Source organism: Camelus ferus, chromosome 17, assembly GCF_009834535.1.
Source record: "Camelus ferus isolate YT-003-E chromosome 17, BCGSAC_Cfer_1.0, whole genome shotgun sequence".
Classification (NCBI taxonomy): domain Eukaryota; kingdom Metazoa; phylum Chordata; class Mammalia; order Artiodactyla; family Camelidae; genus Camelus; species Camelus ferus.
The window spans coordinates 23,927,914-23,945,903 of NC_045712.1; the positions used below are offsets into that span (position 1 = coordinate 23,927,914).

The following is a 17,990-nucleotide window of genomic DNA, read 5'->3' on the forward strand; positions in this document are numbered from 1 at the left end:
CTTCTCACCCTTGGCTGCTCAAGCACAGTGAGGGACTTGAATGCCAGCACTAGAGCTGGAACTTTCTCTGGATGTGGGAGGACACAGCAGGTCTGAAGCTGAGGTGACCAGGTTTGGGTTTTGGAAAGATCTCGGGGATGGCGACTAGCAGACAGTTGCTCAGGGAAGAGTGGATGGGAGGGGCAGGAGAGAGATGGGAGCTAACAGAGAGGGGCTTCACTGTCCAGAGAGAGTAGCGGTCCATCGGGGTGGGAACTTGTGGGGAAGGAGGTCTAACCTGGGAGTCAGCAGACCATCTAGGGCTGTGTGGCCTGGGGCCACGAGCTCCCTTCTCTAGGCCTCTCCCCCATCACCTGCACGTTTGGGGAAGGGGTTCCCTGAGGCCCCTTGCTCGGGATGTGAAGTCACGGACATGTTTCCTTGCCCCAGGACAAAGCACCTTATTTACCCTCAAGCTCTCTTGGCACCCAGGCATCCTGCCCAACAGGGTTCACATGTATGTGACAAGCAGAGCCCAGCCCCCAACACTGATCTGTAACATCTTGATTCCAAGCCAGAGGAGCTCAGGGGAGGGAGGGGGACACCTTGGTGGGGGAGATACCTGTGCTGGTCCCAGGCTGGTCCCAGGGAGGGAGCTGGCAGTGGGTAGGAGGCCAAGAGCCCAGGACACTCCGACCGCCACAGCAGCAAGCAGGGCTGCAGCCTTGGCAGGAAGCCGACCCCGGGCCGGTCCTCCAGCTCCCTGAGTGGCTGCCCAAGTGGGAACAATGACCCTTTCACGTCACGCCTCCTCCAGTCACAGCAACTTTGGCGCCGCAGGACAAAGGGGCCGTTTCATCATTGTTGGGCTGGATCAACAGCCCGCCCCGCCTGAGCCCTGCTGCCCCCACCCAGCCCAGGCCCGAGCAGGGAGGCCGACTGCCCAGCCTGGCCAGAGCCCGGCACCTTCTCCCCACCCAGCCCAGCCACAGCCAGCCGTCCCAGAGACCCTCATCGCAGTCCTTGCCTTTCCCCTGCGGGCTCAGTCCCTGTCCTTCCCCTCCTGAGCCTCGGTCTCCCTATCTGTGGGAAGAGGGCTGGGTGAGATGGTCTCCCAATCTCCATCCCCATCTGCCACCCTGACCCTGGTGGGGAAGACTCCACCTGTGCTCCCACCCCAGCCAGCGCTGGCCCCTAGAGGGAAGCAGCGATACTCCTAGAGGAGGGGTTACTGGCCCACAGGGTAGGGAAGACCAGGGGGTTTCTTAGTCTGAGTCCTTGCCAGGCCCCTGCTTAGCCTCTGCTCCCAGTGACCTTCTGTACTGTGAGCTAGTTCAAAGCCACCTTTGCTCATCCCTGGGCTAGCCTCACCTCCACGAGCACCTAGCTGTACAGAGGCCGAGAGGGCCAGGGCTCTACCGAGGGCAGACTCTCCAGTGTGCAGCCCTGTCTCCTGCCTCCTTTGTTAGGGACTGGGAATTGGAGCCCTGAGCTCCCAGGCTTCCTCCCTTCTCTTTTTGGCCAGGGTTTGCTGGGGCTTCCTAAGAGAGGGAGGGCTGGGATCTTGGGGAAGAGGCCCTAGTCTGGGGATCAAGGTAGAAACTACACCTCCTACCCTGAGGTCAGAGGTGAGTCAGAGAAAAGCCAGACATCAGGGGTCTGAGGCACACGCTCAGAAGCAGGGCTGTGGGACAGGATGGTGGCCTTGATAGTTTTAGAAGAATGCACGAAAAAAAATCAGTGAACTGTCATATTTAAGGATCAGATAGACAAAGGTTAACATTAATTGTGAAAACTCCTGTGTTGGTAGGGGTGTGAGGAAGCCGCAGGTTTGGGAGCCACAGTGCTGGTAACTCCCCCGTCCCCCCAGCAGAGTGCAGGGAGGCTGCATCTGGTGGGTGCCACCAGAGGGTGGGGATGCAGACAGCTCAGCCAGGGCTGATGGGGTAGGGGTCACCCCGGGTACACGCACATGACATAAACCCTTCAAGCAGCCACTCTTTGAGAAGGCCCTGCACTTGGGTCCCGAATCCCCACCTTCTGCTCAAGGAGGGCATAGGCTCTACCTTGGTGGGCTCTGCCCTGGTGGGGCTCCTTCCCCAGGACCCCGCAAGTGGGCCAAACTGGGAGGGTGGGTTCCTGACGCTGGGGCGGTGGAAAGCCGGGGGCGTTGGGGAGGCACAGGTTTCCCCACCTCCCAGATGAGAATCCTGAGGCTCAGAGGAGCGAAGTGACCAGTCTCAGCCACACAGCAGGTGAGCGACAGAGCAGAGACTCATCAAGTGGCGACCAGGGAGCCGGAGTCTGGGGCTGGTCACCACTGGGGCTTGGTCTCCAGGTGACCCTCCTGGGCGCTGGGCAACAGGCCAGCTGTCAAGGGCAGACACTGTGTCTACGGCTGCGGGGGACCTGCAGGGCCAGGCATGCTCCCTGCTTCCTACAGCTGCCTGTCCTCTCAACCCTGCCCCGCCAGGCCCGGCGGCACTGCACACACACTGCCCCTTTGCCCTGCCTCACTTCCTCTGACTAAGACTAAAGAATCACCCCTTCAGGGGACTGGAGCCTGGCACCCATCAGCAGGAAATGCCTAGCCCAACCCTCCCCAGAGCCTGCCTGCCCTGCACATCCCTCACCCTAATCTGGACTCCCAGGAACGTGTGGTGCGGGAGGGGCCACTGCCCTGGGTGGAGCGTGCCAGGCTCAGGCTTGGAGTGGAGGTGAGTGCTCTCCCACTCAGACCTGGCCAACAGCCCCTTCTGTCCCAACTGCCCATCTTGTTGACTTCTAGCCTCAGAGTCCCTGGTGCCTGAGGCCTCCCCCAGTCCACTCAAGCCCAGGAGCCTGGGAGGGGGCTCAGGGCTGAGCCCCTGCTATAACTCCAGCTGCAGAAGGCCAAGATCTGGGCTCTGAGCACAGTTTCAATCTCCTTCAATTCCAATGTGGCCTCTGAACTGTTTCCCTCCAGGGAATAGAGAGGTTGAGTCTGTCTCAAGACGCCTGAGGACAGAAGTGGGAGCCTGGCCTGAAGACACTGGAGGGCTCCCCTTCTCAGATCCCTGGATGGTCTGCAGCCGCCATCAGGGTGAGGCGAGGGTCGGGGGGATGGGGCTTCAGGCAGCTTTCAGCTCCAAGCGGGGTCACAGCTCCAACACAGCCCTCCGTCTCCAGGCTTTTCCCAAGGCTTGGGCCCCAGCAGCAGCCAGAACCTGCCCAAGCTGGGCCTGTAGGAAGCAGAGGCGGCTACTGAGGCCTGAGGAAGAGGCACAGATGCCCAAACGTTTCTCAGCAGGGCCGGGAGGCTGAGGCTCTGGATTCTGGCTCCAGCTCTGGCCCCAAACGGCTGTGGGCCTGTGACTAGGTTCCTGAGCCCTCTGGACCTCAGTCTCCAGAGCTGCACCCTGGCTGGACTCAACGAGGGCTGCTCCCAGTTCAGATACCCTGAATTCTTGTATAATACCTGCCAGGCCAGACATCCCACGGTCTAACAGCCCACCCCAAATGGCCACCTCATGTGTCTCAAGGGTTCTGGTAGGGGACCCTACTCTGTCCTCAGCCCCTGATCTCCCATGAATGGTCACTCTGAGGAGGACACACGATGCCCTAATGGCTCCTTCCCTCAGCCCCAAGGCTCCTGAGAGCCTCTGTGTCAGTGTGCACCCCACTGTTGCCCTAGGCTCAGTAAGCAGCTCCAAACTGTGTGATCCAGGGCCAACTCTGCTCTCCCTGGGCCTCAGCTGCCACCTCTACGCAGTGAGTCCTTCCCCTCCTCGGGGGCTGTGGTCAGGATCAGAGATGTCTCATGAATGAGCCAGGTGGGTATCACACACAGCCATGTCCAGTGGGGTGGGCTCTGAGGCCTAGCTGAGAGTCTGGCTTTGCAGACTGGTTTGTAATTCCACCTTCAGAAGCTATCGCTGTGTGACCCTTCACTTCTCTGAGCCTCACTCAGTGGGGACAATAAAGATACCAGTCTCACCAGGTGTGGGAGTGACTTGTCTGAGCCACCAGGCCCTGGGGGGTGGGGCAGGGTAGAGGAACAGGTGTTATTGGGTGTGGCTGCTGGCGGGGGGAGGTGGGCACGAGGTGGGAAAGCAGAAGCTCCCACACACTCCTTGGAGCCCACTGGCCCTGGGCTGGGGCTGGATTCCAAAGGCACTGTGGGGAGATCCCCAGGACACACCTTCAGGCACTGCCCAAGCAGCCACACTGCGGAGTGTGCCCCAGCTGGAGGACTGAGGGGGTGGACATGCCTCCTTGAAGATGGGGGACACAGTCTGGTAACCCTGCAGGTGGGTAGGAGGAACAGGATGCTGGGCCACTCTGCCCTGGGGCCAGAGTCCTTCTATCACAGGGGGAGCCCAGGGGCTTTCGCTCCCAGGCCACAGGTATAACAGCTTCCAGAAGACAGCTGGGCCACAGGTATAACTGCCTCACCACCCGCCAAGGGCATGGACCCAGAGATGCTTTCTGAAGGCCATTTGGCCCCTTGTGTCAAAATAACTTGTGGCCCAGCAGTCCTGTTCCTGGGAATTTGCCCCACAGAGATCACCACTGGAAGGAAAGGAGAAGCAATTAGCCTCTAACTTGCTCTGTGGTCTTCAGAGAATTACTTTCTGGACCTCAGTTTCCCCGACTACACAATGAAGGATTGCAAACACATGGCCAACACACCTCAAGTTTCTAGAAGCATACAGTCCACAAAAACTCAATCAAGAAGAAACAGATAATTTGAACAGACCAATCACTAGAAGTGAAATAGAATTTGTAATTTTAAAAAACTCCCTGCGAACAAAAGTCCAGGACCAGCTGGCTTTACTGGGGAATTCTACCACATATACAAAGAAGAACTTATACCATTCCTTCTCAAACTCTTCCAAAAGATTGAAGAGGAGGGAATACTCCCAAAGTCATTCTATGAAGCCACCATCACCCTGATACCAAAAGCAAACAAAGACATTACCAAAAAAGAAAATTACAGGCCAATATTGTTGATGAATATAGATGCAAAAATCCTCAACACAATATTAGCACACCGAATCTAACAATACATAAAAAAGATCATACACCACAATCAAGCTGGATTCATCCCAGGGTCACAGGAGGGTTCAATATACACAAATCAATGTGATATATACCACGTCAACAAAAAAGACAAAAACTACATGATCATCTCAATAGATACAGAAAAAGCATGTGATAAAATTCAACATCCATTCATGATAAAAACACTTACCAAAGTGGGCATAGAAGGGACATATCTCAACATAATAAAAGCTATTTATGACAAACTCACAGCCAACAAAATACTCAAGGATGAAAAGCTGAAAGCTTTCCCACTAAAATCTGGAACAAAACAAGGATGCCCAGTCTCACCACTTCTATTCAACATAGTATTGGAAGTCCTAGCCATATCAATCAGACAAGAAAAAGAAATAAAAGGGATCCAAACTGGAAGAGAACATAGGCAAAACATTCTCTGACATAAATCGTGACAATGTTTTCCTAGGTCAGTCTACAAAAGCAATATAAATAAAGGCAAAAATAAACAAGTGGGACCTAATCAAACTTGCAAGCTTTTGCACAGCAAATGAAACCATAAACAAAATGAAAAGACCACCTATGGAATGGGAGAAAATATTTGCAAATGATGCAAATGACAAGGGCTTAATTTCCAAAATACACAAACAGTACATATTACTTAATAACATAAAAAACAAACAACCCAATCAAAAAATGGACAGAAACCCTAAATAGACATTTCTCCAACAAAGACATACAGATGGCCAACAGGCACATGAAAAGATGTTCAATATTGCTAATTATTTGAGAGATGCAAATCAAAACTACAGTGAGGTATCACCTCACACCAGTAAGAATGCCCATTATTAAAAAGTTCACAAACAATAAATGCTGAAGAGGGTGTGGAGAAAAGGGAACCCTCCTACACTTGTTGGTGGGAATGTAATTGGTGCAGCCACTATGGAAAATAACATGGAGATTCTTAAAAAACCAAAAATAGAGTTACTATATGATCCAGCAATTCCACTCCTGGGCATATATCAGGAGAAAACTCTATTCTGTCATTCTCTCTTTTTTCTTTTCCCTTTTTTTTTTTTTGCCAATTTTTTTTTTTGAGGGGGGAGATAATTAGGTTTACTTATCAGGAGAAAACTCTATTTCATCATTCTCTTTTTTTTTTTTTGCCAACTTTTTTTTTGAGGGAGGAGATAATTAGGTTTACTTACTTACTTATGTTTAGAGGAGGTACTAGGGATCAAACCCAGGACCTTGTGTATGCTAAGCATGTGCTCTACCACTTGAGCTATACCCTCCTCCAAAGAAACCCCTATTTTGAAAAGATACATACACCCCAGTGTTCACAGCAGCACTGTTTATAATAGTCAAGACATGGAAGCAACCTCAATGTCCACCAACAGATGACTGGATAAAGAAGGCGAGGTATGTATGTACCAGCCATAAAGAAGAGTGAAATAATGCCATTTGCAGCAACATGGGTGGACCTAGAGATTATCATACTAAGTGAAGTGAATCAGAAAGGGAAAGACAGATATCATATATCACCTACATTTGGAAACTAAAACATGATACAAATGAACTTATTTACAAAACAGAAACAGACTCACAGACATAGAAAACAAACTTATGGTTACCAAAGGGGAAAGGGGGGTGGGAGAGGGATAAATTAGGAGTTTGGGATTAGCAGATACAAAACTACAATATATATAATAGATAAACAACAAGGTCCTACTGTATAGCACAAAGACCCATATTCAACAGCCTGTAATAAACTATAATGGAAAAGAATATGAAAACGAATATATATGTTTAACCGAATCACTTTGTTGTACATGAGAAATCAACACATTGTAAATCAATTGTACTTCAGTAATAATAAATAAATAAATGGATAAATAAATAAATAAACGACTCCTGCTGGGTGTGCCTGGTTCACACCCCTTCAAAGTGCCTTCTTCCGCTACAGGAGCCCATGTTTTAGATGGTCCCCTGATGAGTTTACCTCCTAGACGTCTACAACCGGTAGCTCCTATTCCCCGCCCCAAATTCTGAGGGTGGACAGCTTTCCGGACCATCCCCCTTAGTGCCCTTCCTGGGCTGCTGGAAAATCCCACCATCTTATTCCTCCAGTGCTGTCCTGTATCCTTTACTGGGGGGGAGTCCTGCCAATACTACATGCAGTGTACCAGCCTCCCAATACCAAACTCTGTCCCTTAGGGAAGTACCAGCTGTTGACAGAGGAACAATCAGAGTCCTTGTGCCTCTTCCTATGGCTGACCTAGCTACCTGCAAAGAGAAATTTGGATGTTTTTCCGACAACTCATAGAGGAATTCACTAAGCCGACAATGTCCTATGAACTTACATGTGGTCCCCCTTCCTACATGCTGCATTTTTTGAAGAGAAAAGCTGGATCCTTGGTGCAGCCTGGGCACACAACAATGTCAAGGACGTATAGTCTATCTTACTGGAAGGGACGCAATCCTCGACCAAGACCCACACTGGGACTACCAATAGGGAGGTACAGGGCTTGAACCCAGGAACCACATTATAACTTGCCTCAGAGAAGGGATGAAAGGCTGTGTTGTTAAGCCTTTTAATTATAACAAAGTCAGAGAAGTAACACAGGGAAAAGATGAGAATCCAGCCCTCTTCCAGGGCCCCTTGGTGAAGGCCTTTAGAAAGTATATCAAAAGCAATTGCGACACCCTCCAAAGGGCAAGTCCTAGTAAATACCCATTTTATCACTCAATCTGCCCCAGACATTAGGAGGAAATTACAGAAGGCAGCTATGGGACCCCAAACCCCCATGACTCAGTTCATGGACTTGGTCTTTGGAGTATCTGACAATAGAGATAGGGTTGAGGAAGCAAGAAGGATTGAAGGTCAACAACAAAAGGCAGAATCATTGGTGGCAGCTTAGCCCCTGAACCATCTCAGGGTCATCTCCCTTCAGAAAGTCCATGGGGTGAGGAGGTGGCGGGCAGGATCTAGAAAATCTGGATCAGGGACCTGGTTTTATTTATTTGTTTGTTTTGTTTTTTAGGGGGGAGGTAATTATGATTTTTATATATAGAGAGAGGTACTGGGGACTGAACCCAGGACCTCATGTATGCTAAGCATGCTCTCTACCACTGAGCTATATCCTCCCCCTGAAGGGACCTGTTTGAAATTGCAGCCAAGAGGGTCACTGGAAGGACGAATGACCCTCCTGTATGGAAGAGTCTACCCGAACCCTACCCGATATGCAAAGGAGAAGGCCACTGGGAGCGGGACTGCCCACTACCACCCTGGTCCTAAGGGGGCTTGGGGGTCCCAAACCGATAATGGCTGAGACGACCAAAGAATGATGGGTTCTGGGGCCCTCCCTGTTTCCTGAAGGACAACTGGTGATTTCCCCAGAGGTGTCCCAGGTAACCCTTGATGTGGCAGTAGGAAAGTTATTTTCTTACTAGATGTGGGGGCCACCTACTCTGTGCTGATTTCCCTGGACTGCTGTCCTCCAAATTCTGCACAGTAAGGAGGATGGATGGACGGTCCGAGGCCAAATGATCACCACCCCCTCCCCTTCAGCTGCTTACTAGGAAGTTACCCTCACATACCAGTTCCTGCTCATGCCTGAGTGCCCCGTCCCCTTGTTGAGAAGGGATTTGCTCACTAAATTCCAGACAACAGATAATAGTTCAATTTGCAGATCCCTTCAGAAAAGGCACCACCAGGAGAAACAACTGCTCTTAACCACGGGAGCCTGCTCAGTCCCAAATCAGACGGGGTCTCCCTCCCCCACCAGATTGTTTCTCAAATAAACCCTTCTGTCTGGGACACTGAGATTCCTGGCAGAGCTACTAATGTGCTCCCAGTTCAGATTTCATTGAAACCCAATGCTGATTACCCGTGGAAAAAACAGTCTCCCTTGGGCCTGAGGCCCAGCGAGGTATCCAGCTTTTAATAACCAAGTTCTTAAAATATGGGCTGTTACGACCCTGAGCTGCATAATACCCCCATTCTGCCCATAGAAAAGCAAAGTGGAGAGTACAGATTTGTTTAAGGCCTCAGGGTAGTTAATGAGGAAGTGGTCCCAGTTCATCCAATAATCCCTAATCCATACGCCATACTGACCCAAGTTCTGGAAAATGCAAACTGGCGTACTGTGCTGGACCCGAAGGATTCCTTCTTCTGCATTCCCCTGCACCCAGATTCTCAATATCTCTTTGCCTTTGAGTGGACAGATCCAGACACACTAACACTCCCCGGCTAACCTGGACTGTGCTGCCCCAAGGCTTCAGGGATAGCCACCACCTGTCTGGTAATGCATTAGCAAAGGAATTAAGAGAATTACATTCAGTTAATGGGTCTCTCCTACAGTATGTGGGCAATCTCCTAACTTCCAGTCTCAGGGAAGACTCAGATAAAAACACCGTTCAGGTCCTCAACTTCCTAGGGGAACGAGGATATCAAGTTTCTCCTCACAGAGCCCAGATTTTCACCCAACACATTAAGTATCTGGGATATGTGCTCACCCCTGGGACAAGGACTCTAGTCCAGGACCAAAAGGAAGCCACTTTAACCCTTAAACCCCCAGACTAAGAGGCAACTGAGGGCCTTTCTGGGGATGGCAGGATTTTGTGTAATCTGGATCCCTGGATCCAGATCCCCTTCTACGAGGCCCTAAAAGGACATGACCACGAACCCCTTAACTGGGCTGAAAATTGCCAACAGGCGTTCCTAGCTCTAAAACAAAAATTAGGGACACCCCCCCCCTTGCATTGTCTCCTGAACTTAGAAAAACCCTTTACCCTTTATATAGCTGAGAAGCAAGGGATAGCTTTGGGTGTCCTCACTCAAAAACTCAGGCCCCTGCCTAGACCAATAGCTTTTATCTCAAAACACCTTGATCAGGTGGTCCCTGGATGGCCAGGATGTCTTAGGGCAGTGGCTGCCACTGCTTTGCCAGTAGAAGAGGCCAGTAAGTTCACCCTGGGACAGTCATTGCAAGTCCTAACTCCTTACCAGGTACAAGGAGTCCTAGAGGCAAAAGGACACCAATGGCTGATGGGTGGATGATCGCTAAAATACCAAGCGCTCCTACTTGACACTCCAGGAGTAACTCGGAAAGTTTGCCAAGCCCTGAACCCAGCTACTCTAATGCCGGACCCCCACCCCACGGGTCCCTTGTTCACTCCCACGTGGAGACTTCTGAGCATGTTCACTCCAGGAGGCCTGACCTCAAGGATGAGCCCCTGACCGATCCCGATGCAGAGCGGTTTACTGATGGAAGCAGTTTCATGCACAGACCGGGGAGACAGACTGGCTTGGCCACAGGCAGCCTGCAGACAATTGTTGAGTCTGGAGCTCTGCACTCTTCACACTTCTGCCCCAAAAGCCGAGTTGATCATCTTGACCAGAGCACTGCAGCCAGGAAAGGCATTAGAACCAATATATATATCCTGATCTTAAGTATGGATTCTCAGTGCTCTGTGCCCTGCTGCCAAGGGGAAACACAGGGGACAACTAACGGCCACAGGGTCCCCTATAAAACAACCAGGCGGAAATTCTAGAAGTAGAAGCAGTCCAGCTTCCAAAGGAGTTTGCAGTCAGTCATTCATTGCAGGGGTCACCGAAGGGGCAACATTTCTCTCATAAGGGGAAACGCCCTAGTCCACAAGGCTGGGCAGCCTGCAGCCCAAGAACAGCCGTCCCACCAGCTGCAGCTCTCAAACCCGACAGTCTCCCCTTCCCAACGCCGCCATCCTATATGCTTGAAGAAACCCAGTGGGCTAAACACTGGGGACTGGACAGAGAACTCTCAGGGTGGCTGACGAGAGATAACAAGCTTCTTATTCTAGGGGCCGAGCAATGGAAAATAATTAAGCACCTCCACGAATCCTCCCACTTAGGGTGAGACTCCCTATTCAAACTGGTCACCCAGGTGTTCCTGGGTGAGGACTGTCCCAAACTGATAAGAATGTCACCAGGGCTTGCAAACTTTGTGCCCACAATGACCCAAGAAGCCATCCCATAACCCCACCCCTAAGTCAGCCCATTCAACATCGAGGAACCTATCCCGGGGAAGACTGGCAGATGGACTTGACCCAGATGCCACCACACAGGGGATGGAAAAACCTATTGGTGTTCACAGACACCTTTACAGGATGGATAGAAGCTTCCCCTACTAGGACTGAAAAGGTAACACAAGTGTCCAAATTTCTGCTTAAAGAGAAAATTCCGAGATTTGGGTTACCAAAAAGCCTACAGAATGATAATGGACCTTCCTTCACTGCCGAGGTGACCCAGGCTCTGGGTATTAACTACCGCCTCTGCTCTTTCTGGAGGCCCTCATCCTCAGGCAAGGTAGAAAAAGCCAATCATGTTCTACAAAGAACGCTTGGTAAGCTGTGCCAAGAGACTTCAAAAACCTGGGTCTCCACCCCTGCCCCCTGTAGCCCTTCTGCAGAACAGGATGGTCCCCAAGGGAATTTTAAAACTTTATTTGAAATGACTGATAGGTGGCCCTTGACTTCAGACCTCGTGTTTGATGAAGAAACCCACCAACTGGTCTCCCACTGTTAGCTTGAGCCAAGTTCAAAGGGCCCTCCAAGAATATGGAAACAAAGTGCTCCCCACCTCACAAAAGAAAAGGTCTTCTCCATCCAGTCAGGAGACTCTGTCCTACTAAAACTTGGAAGGAAGGGTCCCCTGAAGACCAGCTACCACCAAAATGGAAAGGACCTTATGAAGTGTTATTGAGTACCCCAACTGCTGTCAAGGGAGTTACTGGTTGGGTACGTCTGTCTAGAATAAAACCTGTATCTTGTAAGTCCCAACAGGAACCAGAGGCGACCCACTCCTGGGAGCCAGTGGAAGACCTCAGATACCTGTTCATGAGAACAGATAACTGACTTCACGTGGCCGTGGTGGGTTGGCCTCCTACTTCTTGTGTTTCTATCATGCCCTTACTCTGCTGCTTTTCAGAACCCCCTCCCCTTGATAAACATCTTCTTTGTCCCTGCTGGGTCTGAAAAGAAAAAGTACAGTAATATGATGTCAAAAGCCATGATAGTCCCAGTAGGACTTCTGACGGTGGTGGCGGCTCAGGGGGAATGGGCAATAATGCTGTAGTACACGTATCTAAGAGTCGCCCGGGGAGAAAACCTAGTTAATTGTTGTGTCTGTCATAAAACCCCTGACTTATAGCAATCATTACAGGTACACATAGGTACACATGACCAGAGCTTATCAATCAAACACACGGAAGCCCACCTCCACCCCCCCATCACCGATACTAGTGCCATGGGTAATACCCCCGTCAGGCCTCATTCCTTGCCTGCATTTAACTCTTTTAAACAAGGTGACTTAAAATTTTTGCATTAATCATGGCTACTTCTGTTATCCAGAAAACCAGTCATGCTTCTGACGCCACTATACCTCTAATGGTTCTCTTGGCTGTGGTAAACCTCTTTGGAATGATCCCTGGCCCCTGGGTGGTAATATTGCCACAATGTTTTTGAACCCAGACCCAAAATACATTCCCACAAATGCCTCCAAAAGGTGTGCTTATAATGAAGCCCAGACCCAAGGTGCCTAGGGGATAGGGATGGAATGGACTAAAAATTGGGCTACAAGTGGTCGGGCTCTATGGAAGTGGTAAGTAAAACCTTCATACTACACCATCTCATCTAAGCAGAGGGCATGGAATATTCCCCAACTTAACTATTTTGCAAATATTAAAGGGCCCTTTTCCCCACATTATGTTCTAACTTGTCCCTTCTGAGCTTGCAAGCAGCTGCTTCCTTGATGAACTGCTCTTCTCCCAGATCTCTTATTGCACCTTCAGGATATGTCTGGACATGTGGCACTCCCCACAATGAGGGCCCAAAGACAAGGGCACCCCTGGGCAAATGTGGCCCCTATGTAAGTGCTTAGCCTTATATCAGTAATGTGTGGCACGAGGGAGCCTGTACATTAGGACATTTGAGCCCATTCACAGTCATAATAACACTAAATATTGTCCCAGGAGGGCCATCAGATTAACACTGGCAGGAATAGGACTGGCAGGGGGATGGGCAGCTCCATGGGGAGGCTTTGCCTACTAGGTGGTAACCCTAGAAATCTAATCAGCACTTTGGAGACACTAGCCCTGACCACTGGAAAAGCCCGAAACAGACATCTAACTTCTTTAAACTCACTGGCCAATGCGATCATAGACAATAGATTGGCCTTGGATTAATTGCTGGCCAAGCAAGGTGGCGTTTGTGAGGTCAGAAACAAAACCTGCCGTATTCTATGTCAACAATTCGGGCCAGATCCAGATGGACATCAAAAAGATTTATGAACAGGCATCATGGTTACACCACTACAACCAGGGGGCAGACCCTAATGCCATCTGGTCCACCAATCAGAGCACCATCCCTAGCCTTACTTGGTTCCTGCCCCTCCTGGGCCCAGGAATGATCATGCTCCTTCTCCTCCTCTTTGGACCCTGCCTCTTTAACCTCTTGGTAAAGTTCACATCTTCCAGGTTACAACAGTTCCATGTCAAAGTGAAGGCTACACGAGGATTCCAGCCCATTCCGCCCTCTGATTTAAAACAGAAGACATCCTGCCCCTGGGACCCTACACCAGGCATCCAAAGATTTTTTTACTCCCTGATAGGCCGGGTCCATGCCCCTACTCAGCCCTGAAGCAGCTACAGAAGACAGTCACCCCTCTGCTTCCCATAAAATAATGAGAGTAAAATTTCTGAAGCAGGAATGAGGCAGGAGGGAAAGGGGATGGACACAAAGGTTAGATAAACGAAGAAGGGGCACCACTGTTGGGATGCGATAAAGTCTGTCCAGAACCAGCTGAAATCAAGGTGGCTTTTAGAATAGTCTGGGCATTGACTTTAAGCTCATTATACCTTCATTATGACACTCAAAATGACTCCTCCTTACACCAAGACTCTTCCAAGATGGACCATGAAAGACCAAAAAAATGAGCAGTCACCCAATGCCTGGAAAACCCCCCTTGTTTCACCAAAATAGCAAGAACATTCCTCCCATTTGTTAGCATATGAAATTATTTAGCCCCTAAAGACCTATGACCCCCATGCCCCAGGCCGCTCCCACTTTCTGAGATGGTCCGCCTTCTGCCTATGGAGTGTGTATCCCTCTAAATAAACCCACCTTTGCTTTTCTCTGGCTCGCTCTTGAATTCCTTCCTGCGACAAGCCAAGGACCCTCACTTGGTGGTCTGTCCAAAGGACTCCTGCAGGTCCCGGGATGTGAGGTTTCTCTCTCCTGCAACCATGAGAGGCCTCTACCCTCCCTGTGGATCTCGATTAGGGCTGGGGCGGGGACAGGCTCTCCTCTGCACATTGCTGGTTCCCCCACCCCCTGCTAAATTCCAAGCACCTCTGGGAAGGTATGAGGCTGAGGTCCTTCTCCAGGACAGGCTAGTGGGCATCCTGACAGCACAGCCCACAGGGACCCATCTAATGGGTCATAACCTCAACGCAGCATTAGCCTGCAACATCTGAACACACCTGTCTAGGCCTGTGGAAGGTCAGGGCTGCACAGGCCTAGGGGGTCATTTGTCCCTCCCCTGGCTCCAGGCCCTGCAGCCTGCAAACCTTTGTTTTACCAACAGGAGGCAAGTGGAACTTGGCCTGGGTGTCCCGTGTGCGTCCAAGAGACAGAAACACAAGCTGCTGGGCCACGATCACAACACAGTGAAGAGGTAACTAATCCACCCGCCCCGCAGGCCTCATGCGAAAGGCTGCCTGCCTCCCAGGAGCTCACAGGCCAGCTGAGTGAGGGAAGCGGAAACTCCAAGGAGGCGGGCTGTGTCCCAGGCACACACCCCCTTATTTCAGCCTCATGAGATGCGGTTTTTCACCCCGTCATTTGGACCACGGAACAGAGACTTACCGGGAGGATAAGGCGCTGAGCCAGGAAGCTGAGCTGTGATCCTGCAGGCGGTCCGGAGGGAGCCCTCGGAGGCGCGAGCAGGGCCAGGCCAGGCAGGGGTCCCTGAGGCCGTCCGGTTGGTGCTGCAGCTGGTGCTGGGTAGGATCTGCTCAGGCCTCTCCCAGCCACACAGCCTAGGCCCTGGCTTCTCCCTGTCGCCTCTGCTGCAGCCCTGGGATGTGCCCGGAACGCCAAAGCGGAGCAGCAGAATCCACCGCCCGGCGCCTAGCCAGCTACCCGGCTCCAGGCCAGGCTGGGCCCGCCTCTCCACGCTGCTCGTGCCGCTGAAGCGTCGGCTCCACCCGCCCGGAGAGACCCGGAGTGAATTCAGCTGTGGCCACCCGCTCCTGTCCCACCTGGGAGAGAGGTGTTGTGGGGACGGAGGCTCCTGCAGAGCCCAGCTCACCCGCCTGCGCTCAGAGCCCACTCTGGGGGGCTCCACAGAGCCACGTGGATGCGCTCGGTGTCCAGCGGCTCACATGTCCTGAGATGCAGCACAGAAAACCCCGTGCAATATGTACAGTGGAATAATACTCAGCCTTAAAAAAAATGAAATAACGCCATTTGCAGCAACATAAATGGACCCAGAGATTATCACACTAAATGAAGTCAGAAAGACAAAGATAAATACCATATTATATCACTTATATGTAGAATCTAAAATATGACACAAATACACTTATTTAGAAAACAGAAACAAACTTATGGTTACCAAAGGGGAAAAAGGGTGGGGGAGGGAGAAATCAGGAGTTTGGGATTAGCAGATACAAACTACTATATATAAAATAGGTAAAAAAATATGGTCCTACTGTATAGCACAGGGAACTATATTCAATATCCTATAATAAATCATAATGGAAAAGAACATACATGTATAACTGAATTACTCTGCTTTACACCAGAAACTAACACAACATTGTAAATCAACTATACTTCAATAAAAAAGAAAAAAAAAAGAGATAATCCTGTGAGAAACAAGCTGCCTTCTGCTGAGGGCCACAGATACCCTCTCTGTGTGCGGTTAACAGGTCATCATAGCGGAGTTATTCCTGCAGGTGCAGGACACCTCTGCCACCTGCAGCTGTGTGACTTTGGGCACATTGCTAACTAGCCCTGCAAAGCCCCACATTCCTCATTGGGAAAATAAGGACTGTCAGACAGGTACCCCAGAGGTTTAGATGGGCAGTGCAGGGCCGGGCGTGGTAATGAGAACACCCCATTTAGTGTGGCTTTGCTCTCTACAGACCCTGTAGCAAGCATTCTGTATGCTCAATCTCACTGGATCTTCACAAAAAGCCCAAGAGATAGGCGTCATTTTCCCCATCTTACAGAAGAAGAAACTGAGGCTCAGAAAGGCTGAGACACAACCTGTTCTCAGGAAGGAGTGATGGGAGTGGGGGATGTGAGCAGATGCTGTCTTGAGGGGGCAGCCTGTTGCAGCTACAGGCTAGGGGCAGGAATGAGGGGGTTAAAGGGCATGGGGTCTGTCCAGGCTAGAGGAACAGGAAGGAGGCAGATCAAGCGGGGCAGGTGCTGGACCAGCTTGTTGAGATCCCAGAGTGGGACTGGTCCAGATAACCTCCCACCCTGCTAGGAAGGGAGACAGAACAGGAACTGAGGTCCCTGGTCTGTTCTGAGCAGATGCCTCTCCTAAGCCCCCAAATCCTGCTGTCAGGGCTCCCAGGAGACCCTGATCCTCACTACTCACTAGCCTGGTAGGCACAAGACAGGCGCTAACACAGCTCAGGAAGAAGCAGGCAGACTCCAGGAGGCCAGGGATGGAGACTTCTTCAGCGCTAGGCTGTCCCTGGGACATCATTGTCGCCCTTGCCTCCCTGCCGAGTCTCTGCCTAGGAGGACCAACAACTTCTCTCCAGCCTGCACATCGGAGCTGGCCAGGCTCCCAGAGAAGTCTCAGAGTATGAATGAATTCCTTGCCCCACCCCGCAGCAAGCAGAGAAACAGCCAATACTGGGGCCCTCCTCCTGGCTGGCCTCCATGATTAACCCAGCAGCTTCCACCTACAGAACAAGTTCAGAGGCAGCCCCGTGCTTATCTCCTGAGGATTGGAGGTCTGTCTGTATCTTCCCTTGGCTTGCCATGAGGTGACCCAATCAGTGTCCTAGGATAAAAAGCTTTCCACACCTCAGGTGCCAATGCCTCTAGCCAAATCCAAGGAAGGGCCCCTCCAGGGTACGGGGCTTATAGGGGAATGTGGTGGTGGGGCTGACACGGCTGTGCATGTCTGTCCCCTCCCCTCCCCAACAGCCCCTGGCGGCTCCTTTCTGCATGACTGCCACGTTCACTGGCTCCTTCCCCATGTCCAGGGCCCCTTCCCTGCACAACTCAGACACCCCTCCCTGCCCAGCATGGCCCAGGCTGAAGAGTACCCAGAACCCCTGAAGATGGTCACGAGTAAAAAGGCTCTCAAAAGCCACCCAGGCTCCCATGCCTGCCTGATGAATTCAAGGCTCCCAGGGTGCCCCCTCCTACATTTCATGTAGCAAATACTTCCCAGAAAAGCCTCTGGCTAGTTCTGGGTCAAATCCACTGCCCTGGACACCAGGACAGAGAAAGGAGATCCAGGGTTCATCCCCACAACCAGGCCTGGTCCCTGCCACACCCTGAACACACCAACCCTTCATGATCCCAATGGCAAGGGTTGCAGGGTTCCAAGAGTGCCCCCGGTGGGGCCGTGATGAGTCCATCTTCCAGCCCAGGAGAGGGGTCTCCTTGTTCCCTCTGCCTCCTCCTCCTCCTTCCTGTCTCTGTAGCCCAAGGCCTGGGTTCTTCTCTCGGCTCCTAAGGTGGGCACCATCTCTTCAGATGGGACCACCCTGAGGACCCAGCAGGTGGTGGCTAGACGTGGCCCAGGCAGGGAGATAGCAAGACCAGTGTGCACAGCCCCGAGAGAAGGCCTGACCACCTCCAGGGGCTCATAAAGGGGAAATGTCATGATTTATGCTCATGTGTTTGTTCGTTTTTGACTTCTTAATTTCTTCAAATATTTATTGAGCCAAGGTAGGGAG

At 51.3% G+C, this 17,990-nt stretch overlaps 1 protein-coding gene across 1 annotated transcript in view; it reads right to left on the bottom strand.

The window, feature by feature from the left end:
* Nucleotides 1-16,780, bottom strand: part of LOC116657307 — a 23,817-nt gene extending 7,037 nt beyond the window's left edge. Inside the window, exons 1-3 of the mRNA XM_032459429.1 lie at nucleotides 16,670-16,780; nucleotides 16,330-16,408; nucleotides 14,923-15,435 (exon numbers count right to left, since the gene is read on the bottom strand). Coding sequence (XP_032315320.1) covers nucleotides 14,923-15,435; nucleotides 16,330-16,408; nucleotides 16,670-16,780 — 703 coding nt within the window. The remainder of the gene's footprint in view (nucleotides 1-14,922; nucleotides 15,436-16,329; nucleotides 16,409-16,669) is intronic.
* Nucleotides 16,781-17,990: the final 1,210 nt, after the last annotated feature.